The 15,874-nt window shown below is 46.8% G+C and overlaps 1 protein-coding gene across 1 annotated transcript in view; it reads right to left on the bottom strand.

The window, feature by feature from the left end:
* Positions 1-15,874, bottom strand: part of COL6A5 (collagen type VI alpha 5 chain) — a 149,102-nt gene that overhangs the window by 71,162 nt on the left and 62,066 nt on the right. Inside the window, exons 16-23 of the mRNA XM_045297696.1 lie at positions 15,771-15,824; positions 12,694-12,729; positions 11,613-11,675; positions 9,863-9,925; positions 8,537-8,599; positions 6,406-6,468; positions 3,360-3,410; positions 3,198-3,233 (exon numbers count right to left, since the gene is read on the bottom strand). Coding sequence (XP_045153631.1) covers positions 3,198-3,233; positions 3,360-3,410; positions 6,406-6,468; positions 8,537-8,599; positions 9,863-9,925; positions 11,613-11,675; positions 12,694-12,729; positions 15,771-15,824 — 429 coding nt within the window. The remainder of the gene's footprint in view (positions 1-3,197; positions 3,234-3,359; positions 3,411-6,405; positions 6,469-8,536; positions 8,600-9,862; positions 9,926-11,612; positions 11,676-12,693; positions 12,730-15,770; positions 15,825-15,874) is intronic.

The raw sequence follows: 15,874 nt of genomic DNA, 5'->3' as shown, positions 1-15,874 counted from the left end.
TAGATAGATAGATAGATAGATAGATAGATAGATAGATAGATAGATAGACAGATAGACAGACAGACAGACAGACGGAGAGAGATAGGCAGATAGAAGTTGTTGTTGGTAGGTGCCATGGAGTCAGTTCCATCTCTTAGCAACCTGAGGAACAACAGAAGGTAACACTGCCGGTCTCTGTGCCAGCCTCACAATTCTTCTTCTGTTTGAGCCCATTGATACAGCCACTCTGTCAATCCAGCTAATCGAAGGTCTTCCTCTTTTTCACTGTCCCGCTACTGTACCGAACACGATGCCCTTCTCCAGAGACTGGTCTTTCCTGACAACACGGCCAGAGTACATGAGACAAAGCCTGGCCATCCTTGCTTCTAAAGAGCATTCTGGCTGCACTTCTTCCAAGACAACTTTGTTTTGTTTGTTCTTTTGGCAGACCATGGGGCTTTCAATATCCTTCATCAGCGCCATAACTCAAATGCATCAATCCTACCTGTAGATAACTATGGATAGATAGATAAAGTTTCCATGTAGGCTAAAGGGGGAGAGTGTTTAAGTTAGGGCCCTCCTGGGGTTTGGGTGATTGAGAATGTTGAGAATTGAACAAAAGCATGTGGACCTTATCAGGGGAAAAATGTTATCTAACCCCAATCCAGAGCTAGCTGGGGGTATATGATGGGGGAGGGGAGCAAGAAAAGCTGTCCTAAGGAAGATACTTTAAATTCAGTGTTGACTAGGATAATTCAAGTTCTGGAAGGAATACTTATTCATGATATGTAGGAGAGAAGAAAGGAGAGACAAGGTTTGGGAATGAAAAGGGGGAGAAGACAGCGTTCAGGTCATGAGGTGTTCATCATTCCCAGAAACAAAATTGTATTATATCCTCCCACGAACTGCCTCAGCAGAGTTCCGGGAGTAAGTCTGTCGAAAATACCTAGTTTATTCATATTTAAAGCACTATCCAGAGAGTTAGGAATGAAATAAGGCAGTTGTGTTAGTCTGGGTAGACTAGAGAAACAAAACTTATAGACATCCATATGTGTATAAGAAAGAGCTTTATATACAACAACAATTGAATATTGAGAAAACATCCCAGCCCAGTCCAGATCAAGTCCATAAGTCAGATATTAGCCCATATGTCTGATACCACTCCGTAAATTGCTCTTCAGACTCACGCAACACATGCAATGACACTGACTGCAGGAAGATCACAGGCCAGTGGGTGGAAAGTCTTGTGGATCCAGTGGTGGTATAAGCATCTCAGCGCTAGCAGGGGTCTCCATGTGGTTCCTCCAGCTCAGGGCACTAGTGCAGCTCCATGTCTCTTCACAGCTGCAATGTCTCCCAGGGAGTCAGCCTGCATCCTGCCTCCAGCGAACTGTTTATCTCCTCAGCACCTCCAAATGAGGTCATCCAGCTGCGACCTGATTGACAGGCTAAACTCCACCCCTTCACTCTTAATCCTCTCAAATTGACAGCAGATGATATAACTACCATAGCAATCAAGGACTTTCTCCCACTTTGGACTGGAAGTAGAAGCCATCGTAAAAGGTCAGGAGTCCAGTCTCTTGTATCACACATTGGGTAAGTGACCTGGAAGACTGACTCCTTCAAAAGCCTACTGCCTCATCACCAGCGGTCTTTAAAAAAGACGACGTCTTATTTTTAGAGAAGCACCAGGAGGGTCATCTGTTTAGACAGAAAGTGTATCTTCTAGAAGATTTGCTACTTTGTGAGGGCATAAATTATCCGGTGACTCTTCGGCTTGTCAATGTTTGCTCATAGTATGTACACCATAATGCTGGTGAGAGACATGAATTGCAGAATTAATATAATATGCTCCGCCTTGTCTTTCAACTCACAGATGTATTCTTTATGCAGCCTAAAACATCAATTATGAAGAGAATCTTCTTTGAATCCCCTCATGGGGGGGTGAGGATTTTCCATGGCTTTTAACCTTCGAATGTTCTTGTTGTCACTTCTTATCCCACAAAATACGACTGAACCATTGAGTCCCAATTCTGTTGATCAACCATTTCTGCCCAACAAGGGCCCATTGGGCTGGTCGCTATGCTCAAAATTAGACAGGTGAGTCAGGATGGAGATGGAGGATTCACTTCTGGATATATTTTGGAGGCACTCCCAGTATAGCGGGGAATCAGTGAAATAGTCAGAGGTAAGTGATAAGTAAGTGGTAGATAGAGGGTACGAAGAAAGGACAGTGGACGTACTAAGTAGAGGGGCAGAGAAAAAGAGGAAAGCCTGAAATGAGATGGATTTTTATTGCAGTGACTGCAATAATGGGCTCAAGCCTAAGAACAATTAGAGGGAGGTTCCGGACTGGCCAGTCTTCCACTTTGCTGTCACTGTGAGTTGGAACTGATTCAACGGCCCCTAACAATCACAAGCACAAGTGACATGGGAGGCCAGAGGAGGGGCACGTTGTCGTATCTGAAGGATGCAGCGAATGCTTCCGGGGAGAGGTGATTGCTGAGCTGAGACCTGACGAGAGAGCAGGAGTCAGTGAGAGAAGGTGGGGAGCAGGAAGGGAGTGATTCAGTAGAGAAATTGCCACCATCCTAGGCCCAGAGGTGCTAAACGGAAACACAAACTACTAGGGAGGAAACGTGAAGGCTGTGGCTAGAGTGTGAGTAACGGCCATGTGGTGGGAAGTGTTCTGGGTCAGGTAAACGTGTGCCCCAGATCCCGAGACCCCATGTGGACCAGGCTCTCTACTCCCATCAACTGCTACAGCTTCAGAAACCCGCAGGGGGTGGCTGTGAGTCAGCATGGACTCTATGGAAGGGAGTTTGTTTGGGGTTTTGCTTTGCAGCTCCCTACTTATTTCAGTTTCTTGTCTCTTTTACTCGTCTGACCTCACTGAGTTCATAGGTGTTGTTGCACTTCCTCCTTCTGCCAAGGTGAAAGATCGGAGACTGATGTACCCTCCCACCTGAACAACCCAACAAGGAGTGAAAAATAAAACACTAGCCTTCAAGGCAAGGCGCATCAGGCAATGAAGGATAAGACACTCACTATCTTGGGATTTCAAGATGGTTAGGACCTGAACAGCACCCTTTCCTCAGGTAACCCATGGGAAGTGTGCTCTGCCTCATTTTAAGCAATCTTTCAATTGTATCTAATGGCTTATTTCAGTCCTTAGAAGGTAAACATTATAGTTATTTCAAAAGGTCATGTGCACATACCTTCTGCCCCATATCTCCAGGGAATCCTCGTGAACCCTAAAATTTGCAGCAGAAAAGGTAAGCAAATCAGCATATCACTGTCATAATATGTTCATATCTCTTTAAATTATTTAGGTTTGACTCATAAATTAAAAATAAGAATCCCCCCCACCCCATACTCACCTTTACGCCTTTCCGTCCCATCTGACCATAGCCTGGGAGGCCATAATCTCCCTGTGAACACACCAGTTTACGTTTAATTTCATTTTTCTCCAAACTGAAAATTAATTCTAATCTGTACCGGGGAGATTATGGTGTCAGGAGAAAACCGCCTTCACATTGGAAAGGCCTTAATCAGTGAACTTGAACCCCGGGGACATGGATGTTGCTGACTTTTCCTTTATTATTTTTAAAAAATTATTATTAATTTGGGTTCATACATATATCGTATCACTCCATAGTTCAATCACGTCAAGCAGAATTGTACAATTGTTGCCACACTCAATTTCCAACATTCTTTTCCTTTCTGGGCTCCTCATCATTGTCTCCCTTTTGCCCCCATCCTTTGCCCCCCAAAACCTTTATTTTACTTGCTGTCCCTACAGGTTTATCAATCCTGGGTTTCACACCCCAAAACACAGAAAAACATGTAGCACAACTTCAAGAGGCTCATTTCCAGTGACATAACACCTCTAAGATACACCCTAATACGAACAAACTAAAACAAAACAAAAATACAGAAAATGTTGAAAACCAAATCAGGCCCAGCCTGCATCAGAGGGAGGATCAATTGACAAGATCTTAACTGTTCAGGTCAGATTCATGCCTTTGACCTTCTGTACATATCTCTCCAAAGCAGCCTGTCTAGTAACCACTGTCCTTCCATCCTTCAATTGTGGGTAGAGGGACTTCACTGGAGGCTCATTTCCTTTCCTATGTCTTCCCACAAATGAGTCTTGGGTGCCCACTGTCATCCACAGACTTCTGCAAATTGGATTCTTACAATTTAGGCTCTGCTACTAATCCCTCCTTTGAGGCTGGATCATAAGATTTACATTCTAGCGCCATATGGTGCAGAGAGACAGTCCACCAGGACTCTGGAAACTGGGCAGTTACTTACTTGGGGAATTACAAGCTGATCCTAAAGACAGGTGAGGGATATGCCAAATAATAATCATAGATAGCCAAAGATCTATGGGAAAATGTTCATCCTTACAAGTCACCAAATAAATGGAATTTGAATTCGTAACAAGATATCAATTTTTGAGTGAATAAAATTAGAAACGATAGGATTATAAAAAAGAACAAGGACAAAACCCACTGTTGGTATGGGTGCCCAGAGTGATCCCTCTCTTGGGTAACATGTGAGTGTTTTGTTTTTGGTGTGAATTCCCCCAACTCAGAGTCTTTCAAGAGGGACGATTACCATAGGGGTTAAGATATGTATTTATATATATATAATTTGACAAAGCTGTGCTACTTCTGGAAATTTCTAAGTAGAAATTTGTTATGAGTTTGCCCCCAGTTTAGTTAAGTACAAGAACATTATCTGTGACAGCTGGGGGTAAGACAAAGGAGAGAGTAAGAGACAGGTCAGCTAAAGGACATAAATTCAGTAGAACATGTTTAAGCTATTACGATGACACTGAGGAAAAACACGTGACGTGGAACTTTGTACACAGTGTACTGCTGAGAGGGATAAACAGAATATCTTGCAAATATTTCTGATATCTCTAAGACTTTGTGGTGAAGATCTCAAAATGGTGGGATCTTGGGTATCTTCTTTTAATTCCCATTTTTCATTTTTTTGTGTGTGCTAAGTATGCTTACAACAATAACTATACATACCTTCCATACTAGAAATATCTTTTTTTTTTTTAAAGTGTCCCTCGATGGGCCACTCCAAGAACCGAGACACTGGCCCGGCCGAAGGCTCTAGAACAGTGTCAGGCCTGTTTCTTTCACGGGGTCTTGAAAGACGGAGAGGGGGAAATGCGTGGTTTGTGATCCACTGACATGCATCTATAAGGCCACACTGATGTGGAACTATTGAAATGTGTGGGAAACTGAGAAGCGCCATGGGCGTATGAACAGCCTAATCTCTACACGCGTAAGCACAGGGCTTGGAAGACTGGCTCTACTGAGAGATTTCCACTGCCCAAGATAGAGAAGAAAACCTAACAGGCTCCCTCCAGATCCAAAGTGTTCTCTCCAAAACTGCCTTCCTTTAAGATGCTAATGTAAAGCTGTCTTTACTTAGCTCTTCAGGACTGATGCCTCCTACCTTTAAAAGCAGTCACCCTCCATTTGTCTTTATAATGCTAGGAGTCGGCTTCGCCTTTGTCCCTTAATTGCCTGGTACTCATCATGATGTATTCTCCTCCTATAACTGTGCTTTCAGAGGAAGCCAGATGCATGTACTGTGTATATTCGAGTATAAGCCCACCTGAATAGCAGCCGAAGCACCTAATTTTACCACCAAAAACCACGCATTAAAAATGTGCTGGAAAACTTGGCTTATACACGAGTATAGATGGTACTTCTCCAGGAAGCATGTTCTTCACATATAGCCGCTATAAAAGGAGAAGGTGCCTCCTACAAACGCCCGGTTTCTCGCACACACTGTTCAGAGGATGCTTCTTCCCAAAAGCATCGGCTGCTGCTCCGTTTACTCTTCTTAATGAGAGACGGACACCACTTGACTCCTTCGTTCCCTCACCTGCCAGACCCTTCCTTTGAGGTGCGTCCTCCTAAAAGAACTCAGGATATCGCAGATTCGCCCTTGGCCCCATCTGTTGCATATGTGCCGAATAGAGGCTTGCCTGTCAAGCCAATCTATAAACTCTCTGTGAAATAAACTGGTCTCTTCCTCTTGATTCCACCATCGGGGTGACAGCCTCCTGTGCCCGCTCTTTTCTGTCTTGTTTATTTTTCCTTCATAGCACACCCAGCTCCTAAGGACCCATTTGCTTGTGGGGCTGGATCCCACAGAAATGCCCTGTTTTAACTCGTCCACTCTCCTCTCGGCATGAATCCCACTTCCCCACCTCATTCTCTCTTGGTCCACAGTCTAGCTATAGAGCAGGTCCAGTGGGATAGAGAAATGCTCACCCCCACAACCTCTCAGATGCAGAAAGGTCTTCATTCCCTCAGGTGTTGAGTCTGGTAACATCAATTCCCCTAGATCCGAGCACTTTGAGCTGGGGCAGAGTGTCTGCAAGCACCATACCTGCCTTCCTCTTTGTCCGGGTGGTCCAAGTGACCCCGGGCCACCAAGAAGTCCAGGTTCTCCCTAAAAGGTGAGATAAGAATTGCTTCAGATCAGTAAAATCACGGTTGACTTCCAACTAGAGGAGGAATCTCATTGTAGTCAGTAGGGGCCATTGTTAGTGCTCAGTAAGAAAGGGGGGTTCGGTTGAGAAATAATGCAGTGCTGTGACTTATGCATTAGGCTGCTAATCACAATGTCAGCAGTTCAAACCTATGGACTGCTCCTTGGAAGCAAGATGAGGCTGTCTGTTCCCGTAAAGATTCACAGCTTCGGAAACATGAAGGAGCAGTTCAACTCTGTCCTGCAGGGTTGCTGTGAGTCGGATTCCACTTGCTGGCAGTGGGTCTATTTTGTCTTGTTGTGGGTTCAGTTTCAAAAGCAACAGGTACTATCTCTAGCATATACAGGGTGGACTCCAGAACCTATTTCCCGTTACTCTGCGTGGACTGAAGAGGAAGGGACAGTGGGAAATGAACTGTCCCGGAAGTGGATTCATTGGCAGATGTATTTGCCCATTTATAATATCTGTAAGAGCCCCCAATACAGTGATTTAAAATGATAGGCTGTCCTATCATTAATGAAGAGCGTTAACCATGACAGATGTGGTCCCACCCTCACCCAGTGTAGTCTGCAGAGACAGTGAGAGGAGTAATTATAATATTGTGTGATGAAGCCTGGGTGCCGTTGGAGCAAAGAGATGAGGAACCTCAATTGGAAGGACTGGGCCAAGGGCAGGGAAGCTGTGGCTTGAAGGGTGAGGAATGTAGGCCAGGCAAAGACGAGGGAGAGGTGTGGCTGAGCCAGGTAGACATAAGGCTCTGGCGAGACACCAGGACAGGCGCACATGTGCTAGGAACTGAGAGATCAGCACACAGGGGCTCTGGGCTGCACGGTATGGAGCACAGGAGAGAGATGAACTGTAAATGAAATAGGTCAACGTGAAGGCTCCTGTGAGTTACTTTAACATTTGGAGATTTTTCTTAAGGGTCATGGGATAGGCAAGTCTGACCAGCTAATTCACGGGGTCAGGGCAAAATGATAATATAGCTACCTTGTTCAGAAATTATTACAAATGCTCAGAAGGACACAGCAGAGCATTAAATGAGGCACAGGGACCTCCGGAGTTCAGGGCTCTCAAGCTTTAAGCCTGGGAGCTGCAGAAATGTTTGAGCAGGGGAGCAAGGTCTTGTCTAGGTCAATGGTTTCCTCCTTGACCACCTTCATGTGAGGCTCCTCAGAGGTGGCGGGAGCAGTTAGACAGAGGATCGCGTGCACAAAGAGAAGCGGTGGGCCCTGCACCCCTCCTCGCCTTCCCCACCCTGAGACCACTGTCCACATGCTCAGAATGAAAGAGATTCTCCGCGTCCTTTCCTGGTGGGTAAGAGTCACCCCGTCTCGCTTTGCCTGGAGTGAGGCAGCAGCTTCCTGAAGAAGTCAGAACTTCGGTGCTCCCTGAAGGGGGAGGGCGCAGGAGCTGGTGGCCGATGGAAGGAGGACAGACAAGCTGGGGGCCTGCATTCTCTTGTGAGGAGAACAGACAGTCCAGGAACTCAGAGGGTGACCACGGATCCTTAGTTCTTAGTATTTTATTTGTTGTGATCGTTTGATTCATTGGATGGTTGTTGTTGAGAAGGTACAGAGCCAAACAGAGACCGATTCAGCTGCCATTTAGCGGCCTGGACAATATTCTTCCAGCTCCTCATTGACATAGAGTCACTGCTCCCTAAGGCTCACGCTGCTCTCCATTACAGCTGTCACTTCGGACTCAGCCATCCTTCGGGACAGAGGAGAACAGCTCCTGTCGCTTCAGAGGCTCTGAATCTTTACAACAGAAAGCTTCGTCTTTTCCTGTGGGGTAGCTGGTAGTTTCGAACTGCTGACCCAGCAGTTAGCAGCCCAAAACATAACCCCGGAGCCACTAGGGTTTGACCGCATAGAGATAGTTCCTAAAAGAGCACCATGCTCAAGGCAGACAGACACATTATTTTCCTAGCGAAGCTAAACCATTCGTTTTGAGAAGGCTCTAGTAGGCATCGTTATGTTACGGTGTAACGATTGAAGCCGGACGACCGATGGGAATAACACTTACTTTTTTGCCCGATAGTCCAGGTCTTCCGTCGCTCCCCTTGGGTCCCGCGGGTCCTAGAGAACCCTGAAAGGAAACGTGAGACACAGATGGGGGTGCTGCAGCTGCTCTCCGAGGACCCCATAAGAGTTTACATGTTCTTCATGGCAGCTCCTAGAACTCCTTGACACCTCCTTCCAAGGAGACCAGCCACCCAGGGAGAGAGAGACAGCTGGGCAGAAGCACCTACCCAGGTTTAGCTTTACTTCAGAGCAATCCCAAATCCAACCCACCGTGAGTGACTCGATTTCGAGTCACCACAACCTTGGCTAGGTTTTTCCCAGACCGGAAATCTTTACTGGAGCCGACAACCTCAGCTTTCTGCCCAGCAGCAACTGGTGGGTTTGAAGAGCTGACCTTTTGGTTGGTAACCCACAGCGCTACTGAGCGCTTCAGTCCTGGTTAGAGGACCAAGGATCTTCATGTGCAAGGAAACCATTCATCTGGATGGTGCCTCAGCGAGACAGACAACACGCCCTTTACTGAGCACAGTTCATTTCATTTCAGCACTGATTTTCTTAGAACAAGATGCTTGCTGTCTCTGCCACCACTGACCACTGGGCCATGTGTACAGTAGGCTTGGCTGCAGAATACATTTCAATGCCCTGATCTACCGCTGAGCCTGGGTGTCTTTCCCAAACCTGTGGGGAGGAGAACTGAGCATGTGCAAGCATGCCTGGTCTTCTGGAAACCTCATGATCTGAGGTGAAGGGCAGGATAGGCTTGGAGAAATTCCCATCCGAATCCCTTCGCATCCCAGGGCTCTTTGTTCATGATCAGAAACTCGGGAAGCCCATACATTCAGATAGTTCATTGGAGATAAGAAGTTAGAAGTCCGCTAGCTTTGGAGAGCAAGAAATCTTTGCAGAATCGCTTTCAAATAGGTGTCATCGATGGAGACTTGAGTGGTACATTTCATTCCCCAAAGTCACAAAAGCTAGAACAACAGATCAGGTTGGGAGGAAATGTTTTTTAGTCTGAACTAGTTTTTATTCCTCTGAATGCTTTATCTATATCTATCTATCTATCTATCTATCTATCTATCTATCTATCTATCTATCTATCTATCAAGGTTGATGAAATGGCTCTGTGCCTTGGAGTCAAACTCAGGGGAAGAGAAAGAAGAGTGCTTATGTCATGAGCTAGCCGTGACATGTGCCCCCGGTGAGTCCCAAATGAAGTACATGGTAGGTGGAACATACAAAATAAACCATAGAGGAAGATGCTGCCTTGGTAAGAAGTACACCCAGGCTGGGGGCCCTTGGCCGCACTGCCTCTTGGCTGGCTCACCTGAGGTCCTTTAAACCCGGGGCTTCCCTTTTCTCCTTTCCTGCCAGGATTTCCGTTTTGCCCCTGTGGTGGTGACAAAGTAACAAACAGAACGTCATGTCAGTCATCAATGAAAAAATCTGTGTTCTTGTTTTTTAAACACCCCCGTGGAAATGCAATGCTCCGACCCAAGGCTGAAAGCCCACTTTGAACTGTGAGATGAACCATGTGTCAGAAGAAGAACTGGGGACAGATGGTCTCAGTGGTGCTGATGTGATTAAGGTCTCAGTGGTGCTGATGTGATAAGGGATTCCTCCCTGCATGGATGGCCACCATCTCTAAATGACATGGAAGAACCAAGAGGAAGAAGCAAGCTCTTAGACAATGAGACATGAGCAAGAGTCAGGTGGCATCCTTGAGGGGGCTTGTCACGGCATAAACTTGAAAGTAGCGTTGTTTCAAGGGAGGACACAGGGCATTTAGCAGCAGATTCCAATGAAAGGAATCAAAGTATTTTTTTCCTACCACATTTACCTATAAATTCATGGGTTCTCAGGTGGTTCTCTTACATCGAAGGAGAAATTAGATGCCTCTGTATGGTTTCTCATCACCAAAGCACCCAGCAGGAAATAGGTTCAGGTTTGGTTGCCCCGTGTAAATGGTGGCTAGAGCCAATGGATTAGCTCATATAACACACAGGTCTTCTTTTGTCAGACTCACGGCCCTTAGGGTCAAAGGGACCCTAGAATCTTTGAGGCACCTGTTACTCTCACCTGAAGACCCAAGAGTGGATACAGACTGGTCTCAGGGCCAATTGATCTAGAGGACCGCTAGCTGGTGGCCTGGTTCAGGGATGCCAGAACCATTCAGGAGAATCCCAAATCTCAGTTTACTGCTAACCACTTGGAACTTTCTAGAACAAAAATTGATTTCTGGGAAGGCCTCAGAATAGGCATATTGACACAGGGCCCTCCAGACAAATCCAGGCATACAATGGCTTCCGTAAGATCTTGGACACTAAAAACACATGGGTTAGAAGATCATCCTCCGGGTGTGGCCCCAGAGTCTTTCTGGCAGGGGCGAGAGAAGACAGAGAGGCGCTGGGTTCTGACACCCATGTAAACGATGGTGTGACCTTGGCCAAATGGGAATGGTTGACATAAAGTCGATCTGTGATATTCCAGGAATAAGGACGGTCACTCCCTATGCAGTTTGCTTTAGGTGAGTGAATGAACTATGTTTCCTCAGGCATGTCATCCTGATATTGATGTATGAATGAATACAGTATCAGGTATAATATTTTATTATTACTATTGTGTTTTCCCCATATAATATTGTATTATTACTTCTGTGTTTGGGGGAAAATAATGCATTATTTATTTAACCCGCACATGAATATAACCCATACAGTGAATAGAAAACTAATACATTGGGGGGGGGCAGTTCTTTGATTTCAAAAAAAACCAAAAAACCCAAAACAACACATGCATTATTTGCCTAAAATTCTGATACTGTGCAGGTACAATATCAGCTGAGCACAAGATCATCTCTTTCCTCTACAAGAAGGTAATCAATGTGGGAGCAAGCTTAAGCAAAATCACAGTCTCAAAAGGGGGGCAATGTGGAATTCCAAAGATATAGACTATGAGGAAGGAAGGGCACTTGAACAGATTAAACGTGTCTCCCTTTTTTATTTTTTATTTTTGCAGAACTATCTGCCTTCTTCCACTCAGGATAATTCAGCATCCATTATCAATATTTCTCAACACACCTGTGGTCCTTGTAATCCTTCATTTCCTGGTGCACCTTTAAGTCCAGAACTTCCTGGTTGCCCCTGATGAATGAGAGGTTTCAGGGTTAGAATTTTCCATGGAGATTTTCCTTACATGATACCTGTTATGAATTAAAATGTATCCTTCCTCCCCCACTCCCCCTCAAATCTGTCATGGAGTTCTGACCCCTTTAAACATGGAAGGAATCCTGTCTGGGAATAGGCATCCCTTGCTATGTTAGTGAGGCCTTGCCACTGTAGGGTGTGCCCTGAAGCGAATAACATCTGAGTGGTTAATAAGTAGCAAAGACGCAAAGACTGGCGAGAACAAATGGGGTGGGTGCAGGAGACGCCATGAGAAGACGCCAAGGAACAATGGAATGTCAGGGTTGTGACGACTGAGACAAGGCTCTAGCGCCAGAACTTGTTCCTGGTACCCTGCATCCAGACTTGTAGCCTCCTGAGCCGTGGGAAACTCAAGTTCTCGTCTTGATATTTCTGTGAAATCTCAGGTATCTGTGCTAATTCTGGCCCTAGGAAGTGAAGACAGCACCTACATCATTCTGTCTAGGTCACGCGGGCGCCGGCTCACCGCCCATGAACATGCACTCCATCACAGCTGGTTGCGCTGATGAACAGAATTCTTCCAAGGAAGCCCTGCCCCTATACGCAAGGTGTTATGTCGCCTAACTCACGGCGCTTGGCCTCAAGGTCCCTTCTGCTTTCCTTAGGATTTTCGCTCTCTAAGGAATGAACCCATGTTTGCTTGCTTGCTTGTCTTGGTTTCGTGTTTCACTTGCTTATTATTTGAATGAAAACATCCACTCCCTTTGTCATGGGTTCCAGGTGTCAGCAAAAACAGTTCAACAGAGAGACCGGGCACGGGCTCTGTTTCCCAGGAAGTATTTGTGACAGAGGCTTTGCCTCAGGTCAGCCTTGCCCTGGTCCTGGACAGCTGAAATTCTGGGGACTCGTGTTTCCCCCCAAATCTGGGGATCCTGCTCACACATGACCACCACCATTTGCATGTGAGCAATCTTCTTCCCTCCTGCCAGAGAGGACAGGGGCTAAGGAAACTTACCTCGAGACCTGGGGGCCCCCTTTGGCCTGCTCTCCCCTAGAACAACAACAACAGAAAGATGACATGTTAGTATCTGGATGGGGGTGCCTGGATGGGGGGGAGTTCTTCAGCAGTCCCTACAGCTCTGGATGACATGAAAAATGAGCAATGGATAGAAACGGCTTCCCTGAGGGGCTTACACATGGGGCGCTCCATGACAAACTAACATTTGGGGGATTGATTGCCAACCAATCTAAAAGTCACTACCAGCCCAGCCCCAGTCTGACAACCTCTGACAATTATCAGGAGGCTGTCGGGAGAACCTGCTGTCCACTTCTCCCCCTTCCGGCAAACCTCCCAAACCCACTGCTGTCTCAGTAGATCCCGACACAGAATAACCTCAGAGGGCCCAGGAGAAACGCGCCATGGACTTTCTGAGGCTGTGAATCTGCATGGGAACAGACTAGCTCGCCTTTCTCCCAGGGAACTGCTCGGTGGATTCAAACCATCGCCCTTTCGGCTAGCAGCCCAGCACTTCACTCCCTGCACCACCAGAGACTTCTGTCAATCAGAGACTCCCTAGGTGGGCACCAGCCAGGCCATCTCTACCTCTCTGTGTCCAGGCCTCCTGACTTGCCTCTGGGGGTGAGTGAAACAGTATTTCAAATACAGGACTTCAAACGGGCCACTAGAGTCCAGCTTACTGGTATTCTGTAAGGATCTGAAGAGGTCCCTGTGAACCCAGCTGATGGCTGAAGTGGAAATTTGTCGCACTTGGCCAGGAGCGTTTTCATGCAGTTAGATCAGCTTCGCCATCTAGAGGCTATTTTTGCCACACTTGTCCTTTCCAGAAAGGCGTGCAGGTGCCTTAGCGGGCAATCCTTGGGCTGCTAACCTCAAGGTCTGCAGTTCGAACCCACCAGCTGCTCTGCTGGAGAGAAAGGAAGCTTTCCACTCCCAGAAAGATTTAGAGACTCAGAAACCCGTCCTGTAGGACCATGGACTCTGGAGGGCGATGCTGTGGGTTCTTTCATTTCTAAAAACTACAAAATAGATGTTATAATAATAGTATCTGTCACATACGTCTGTTATGAGGATTAAATAAATTAGCATCTGAATGTAATTCATCGGGGTACCGCGCGGAAGTATAACTATTGCTGTATGTAAGCTTTCCTGGTGTGGGGAGACCACGGAGAAAGACCTGGAGGGTGTACACACTTCCGATTTATAACAGACAAGAGGCTGGTGATGAGCCCACCCATAGGTGCCTCGGAAGAAAGGTCTGGAGGTCTATTTCTGAACACTCTGCAGTGAAAACTCAGAGGAGCACCGCTGTGCTTGAACACACAGGGGTCCCCTGCCGTCGGAGCTGAGTCTACGGTAACGGGTGAAAGATTGGCCTTCAGAGCACCCTGTCCTTTGTTGGAAAGACGGGAGAGGGTAGAGAAGCAGGCTGTTCTTGTAGGTTCGCAGTGCCTTTTTTTTTTTTTTTTTCAATTCCAAAGAAAAGAGATTTGGAAGGAGGAGGTAAGGCTGGGGGTGGGGGCGGGGAGGGGGGATAATGACAGAAAGGAGGCAGCGAGCCTCGTGTCTTGGAGCAAGTTGACACAAATCAACGAGTTGCCCAAATAGGAATATTAACCTCCTTACCACCTCTGGCTCTCCTTTTAAAAAGTGCTTTCATTGATGCTTGGCTGAGTTACCAAACTATTGGAACAAAAAGTTTTGTTGTTGTTGTTGTTGTTTTTCTGAAACTTGAATCTTGAAAATCTGTACATCGTACATCATGGCTGTGTCCCCCTGCTTCCTCTGAAGACGTTTGAATTAGCTCGTGTGGAGAAGAGGACCGGTGAGTCGAACCCCTACCTACAGCTCCTTTCACGGAGGAAGGACTTCTGAAGCTATTAACACAGGCTAGAGGAATCCAAGCACGGGTGCCCACTCTCTACCCAGGGGGAAGGGCCTGAAGTCACCCACCGCCAAGTGATGGGGAGATTCCAAATGGATCATAAAGCTGAAGACTTCCACTTCCCTCTTGAACCAAATGCTAGGCCCTAGGACCCTCCTCTTCTCTTCAGATGATCTCCATGCGGAGTGAGCAAAACTGTCTTAGAAGAAGCACAGCCCGGGTGCTCCTTAGAAGTGAGGAGGGCCAGACTGGTGAGGATGCCACGGAGACGGGGAGAGTTTTGTCCACAGCGCGGCTAGGAGTCAGAATTGACTCACCAGAGGCTGTGGTTTTGAGGGAAGCAGATTCTCCCATCATTTTCCTGTGGAGTGGGGCTGCTGGTGGGTCTGGATGGCTGACCTTTTGATTACCTGCCTTTTGATTAGCTTGACCACTGCACCACGGGGTCTCCGAGATCACATGGTGTGCTATGAAGTTAGCCTGGCTCTCCCAAGACGCTACTGGTTGGCCTTCAATCCCGCACTTAATGCCTCTAAATGATTCTTCTTTCTCACTGATAGCCCATGAAGGGAGAGGAGGGAGAACTGTGTTGATCCATTTCAGAGAGCCTTACGTCAGCTCCAAGATGCCCAGCTACCTGGCAAAGATGCTAAGCTTTTACGTTAAAATCATTTAGTCTCTTCCAAGACACCTAGAAGGCAGAACGGGACCAAAAGGCTGTATCTGGCTCAGCCTTGACCGGGAGTGTTTTGTTGTCTTCAGAGGACCTTGACCTTGTTTTTGTTTTTTAAGCCATTTTATTGCCATATGATTCATACAACCCAATGGTTCAGTCATATTGAGAAGAGTCGTACAATCATTACTGTCATCGATGTCAGAGCATTTTCTTCTTTCTTTCTGGTACCCATCACCCCGCAGGGCTTTGGGCAATGTGTGGAGGAGTTCTTAGTGGTCACAATGCAGCACTGTGAGGGCTACTGACATTTAGTGAGTAGACTCTGTCCAACATCCCACAATGCCTCACAGGGACACCCATACCAAAGCATTATTGGGCAGAAAATGTCAATAGTGCCCAGATGGAGAAACCCAGCTAATGTTTCCAACCCCTGGGTCAGCGGACTCTGTAGCCACGCATGCTCTGAATGCCTTTGCATCCCGGAGGGACACGAACACCCATGGAGATACTCACTCTGCTTCCTCTGGGGCTGGGGCTGCCTTTCGCCCCGCTCTCTCCAGGTCTGCCCTAGAAATGCAAAAACCATCAGGCAAAAGGTTATGAAGCAATTGTAAAGG

Source organism: Echinops telfairi, unplaced genomic scaffold, assembly GCF_000313985.2.
Source record: "Echinops telfairi isolate 266 unplaced genomic scaffold, ASM31398v2 ScPeMD7_7420;HRSCAF=8458, whole genome shotgun sequence".
In the NCBI taxonomy this organism is placed as follows: Eukaryota; Metazoa; Chordata; class Mammalia; order Afrosoricida; family Tenrecidae; genus Echinops; species Echinops telfairi.
This window is presented reverse-complemented; position numbering and strand designations above follow the sequence as displayed.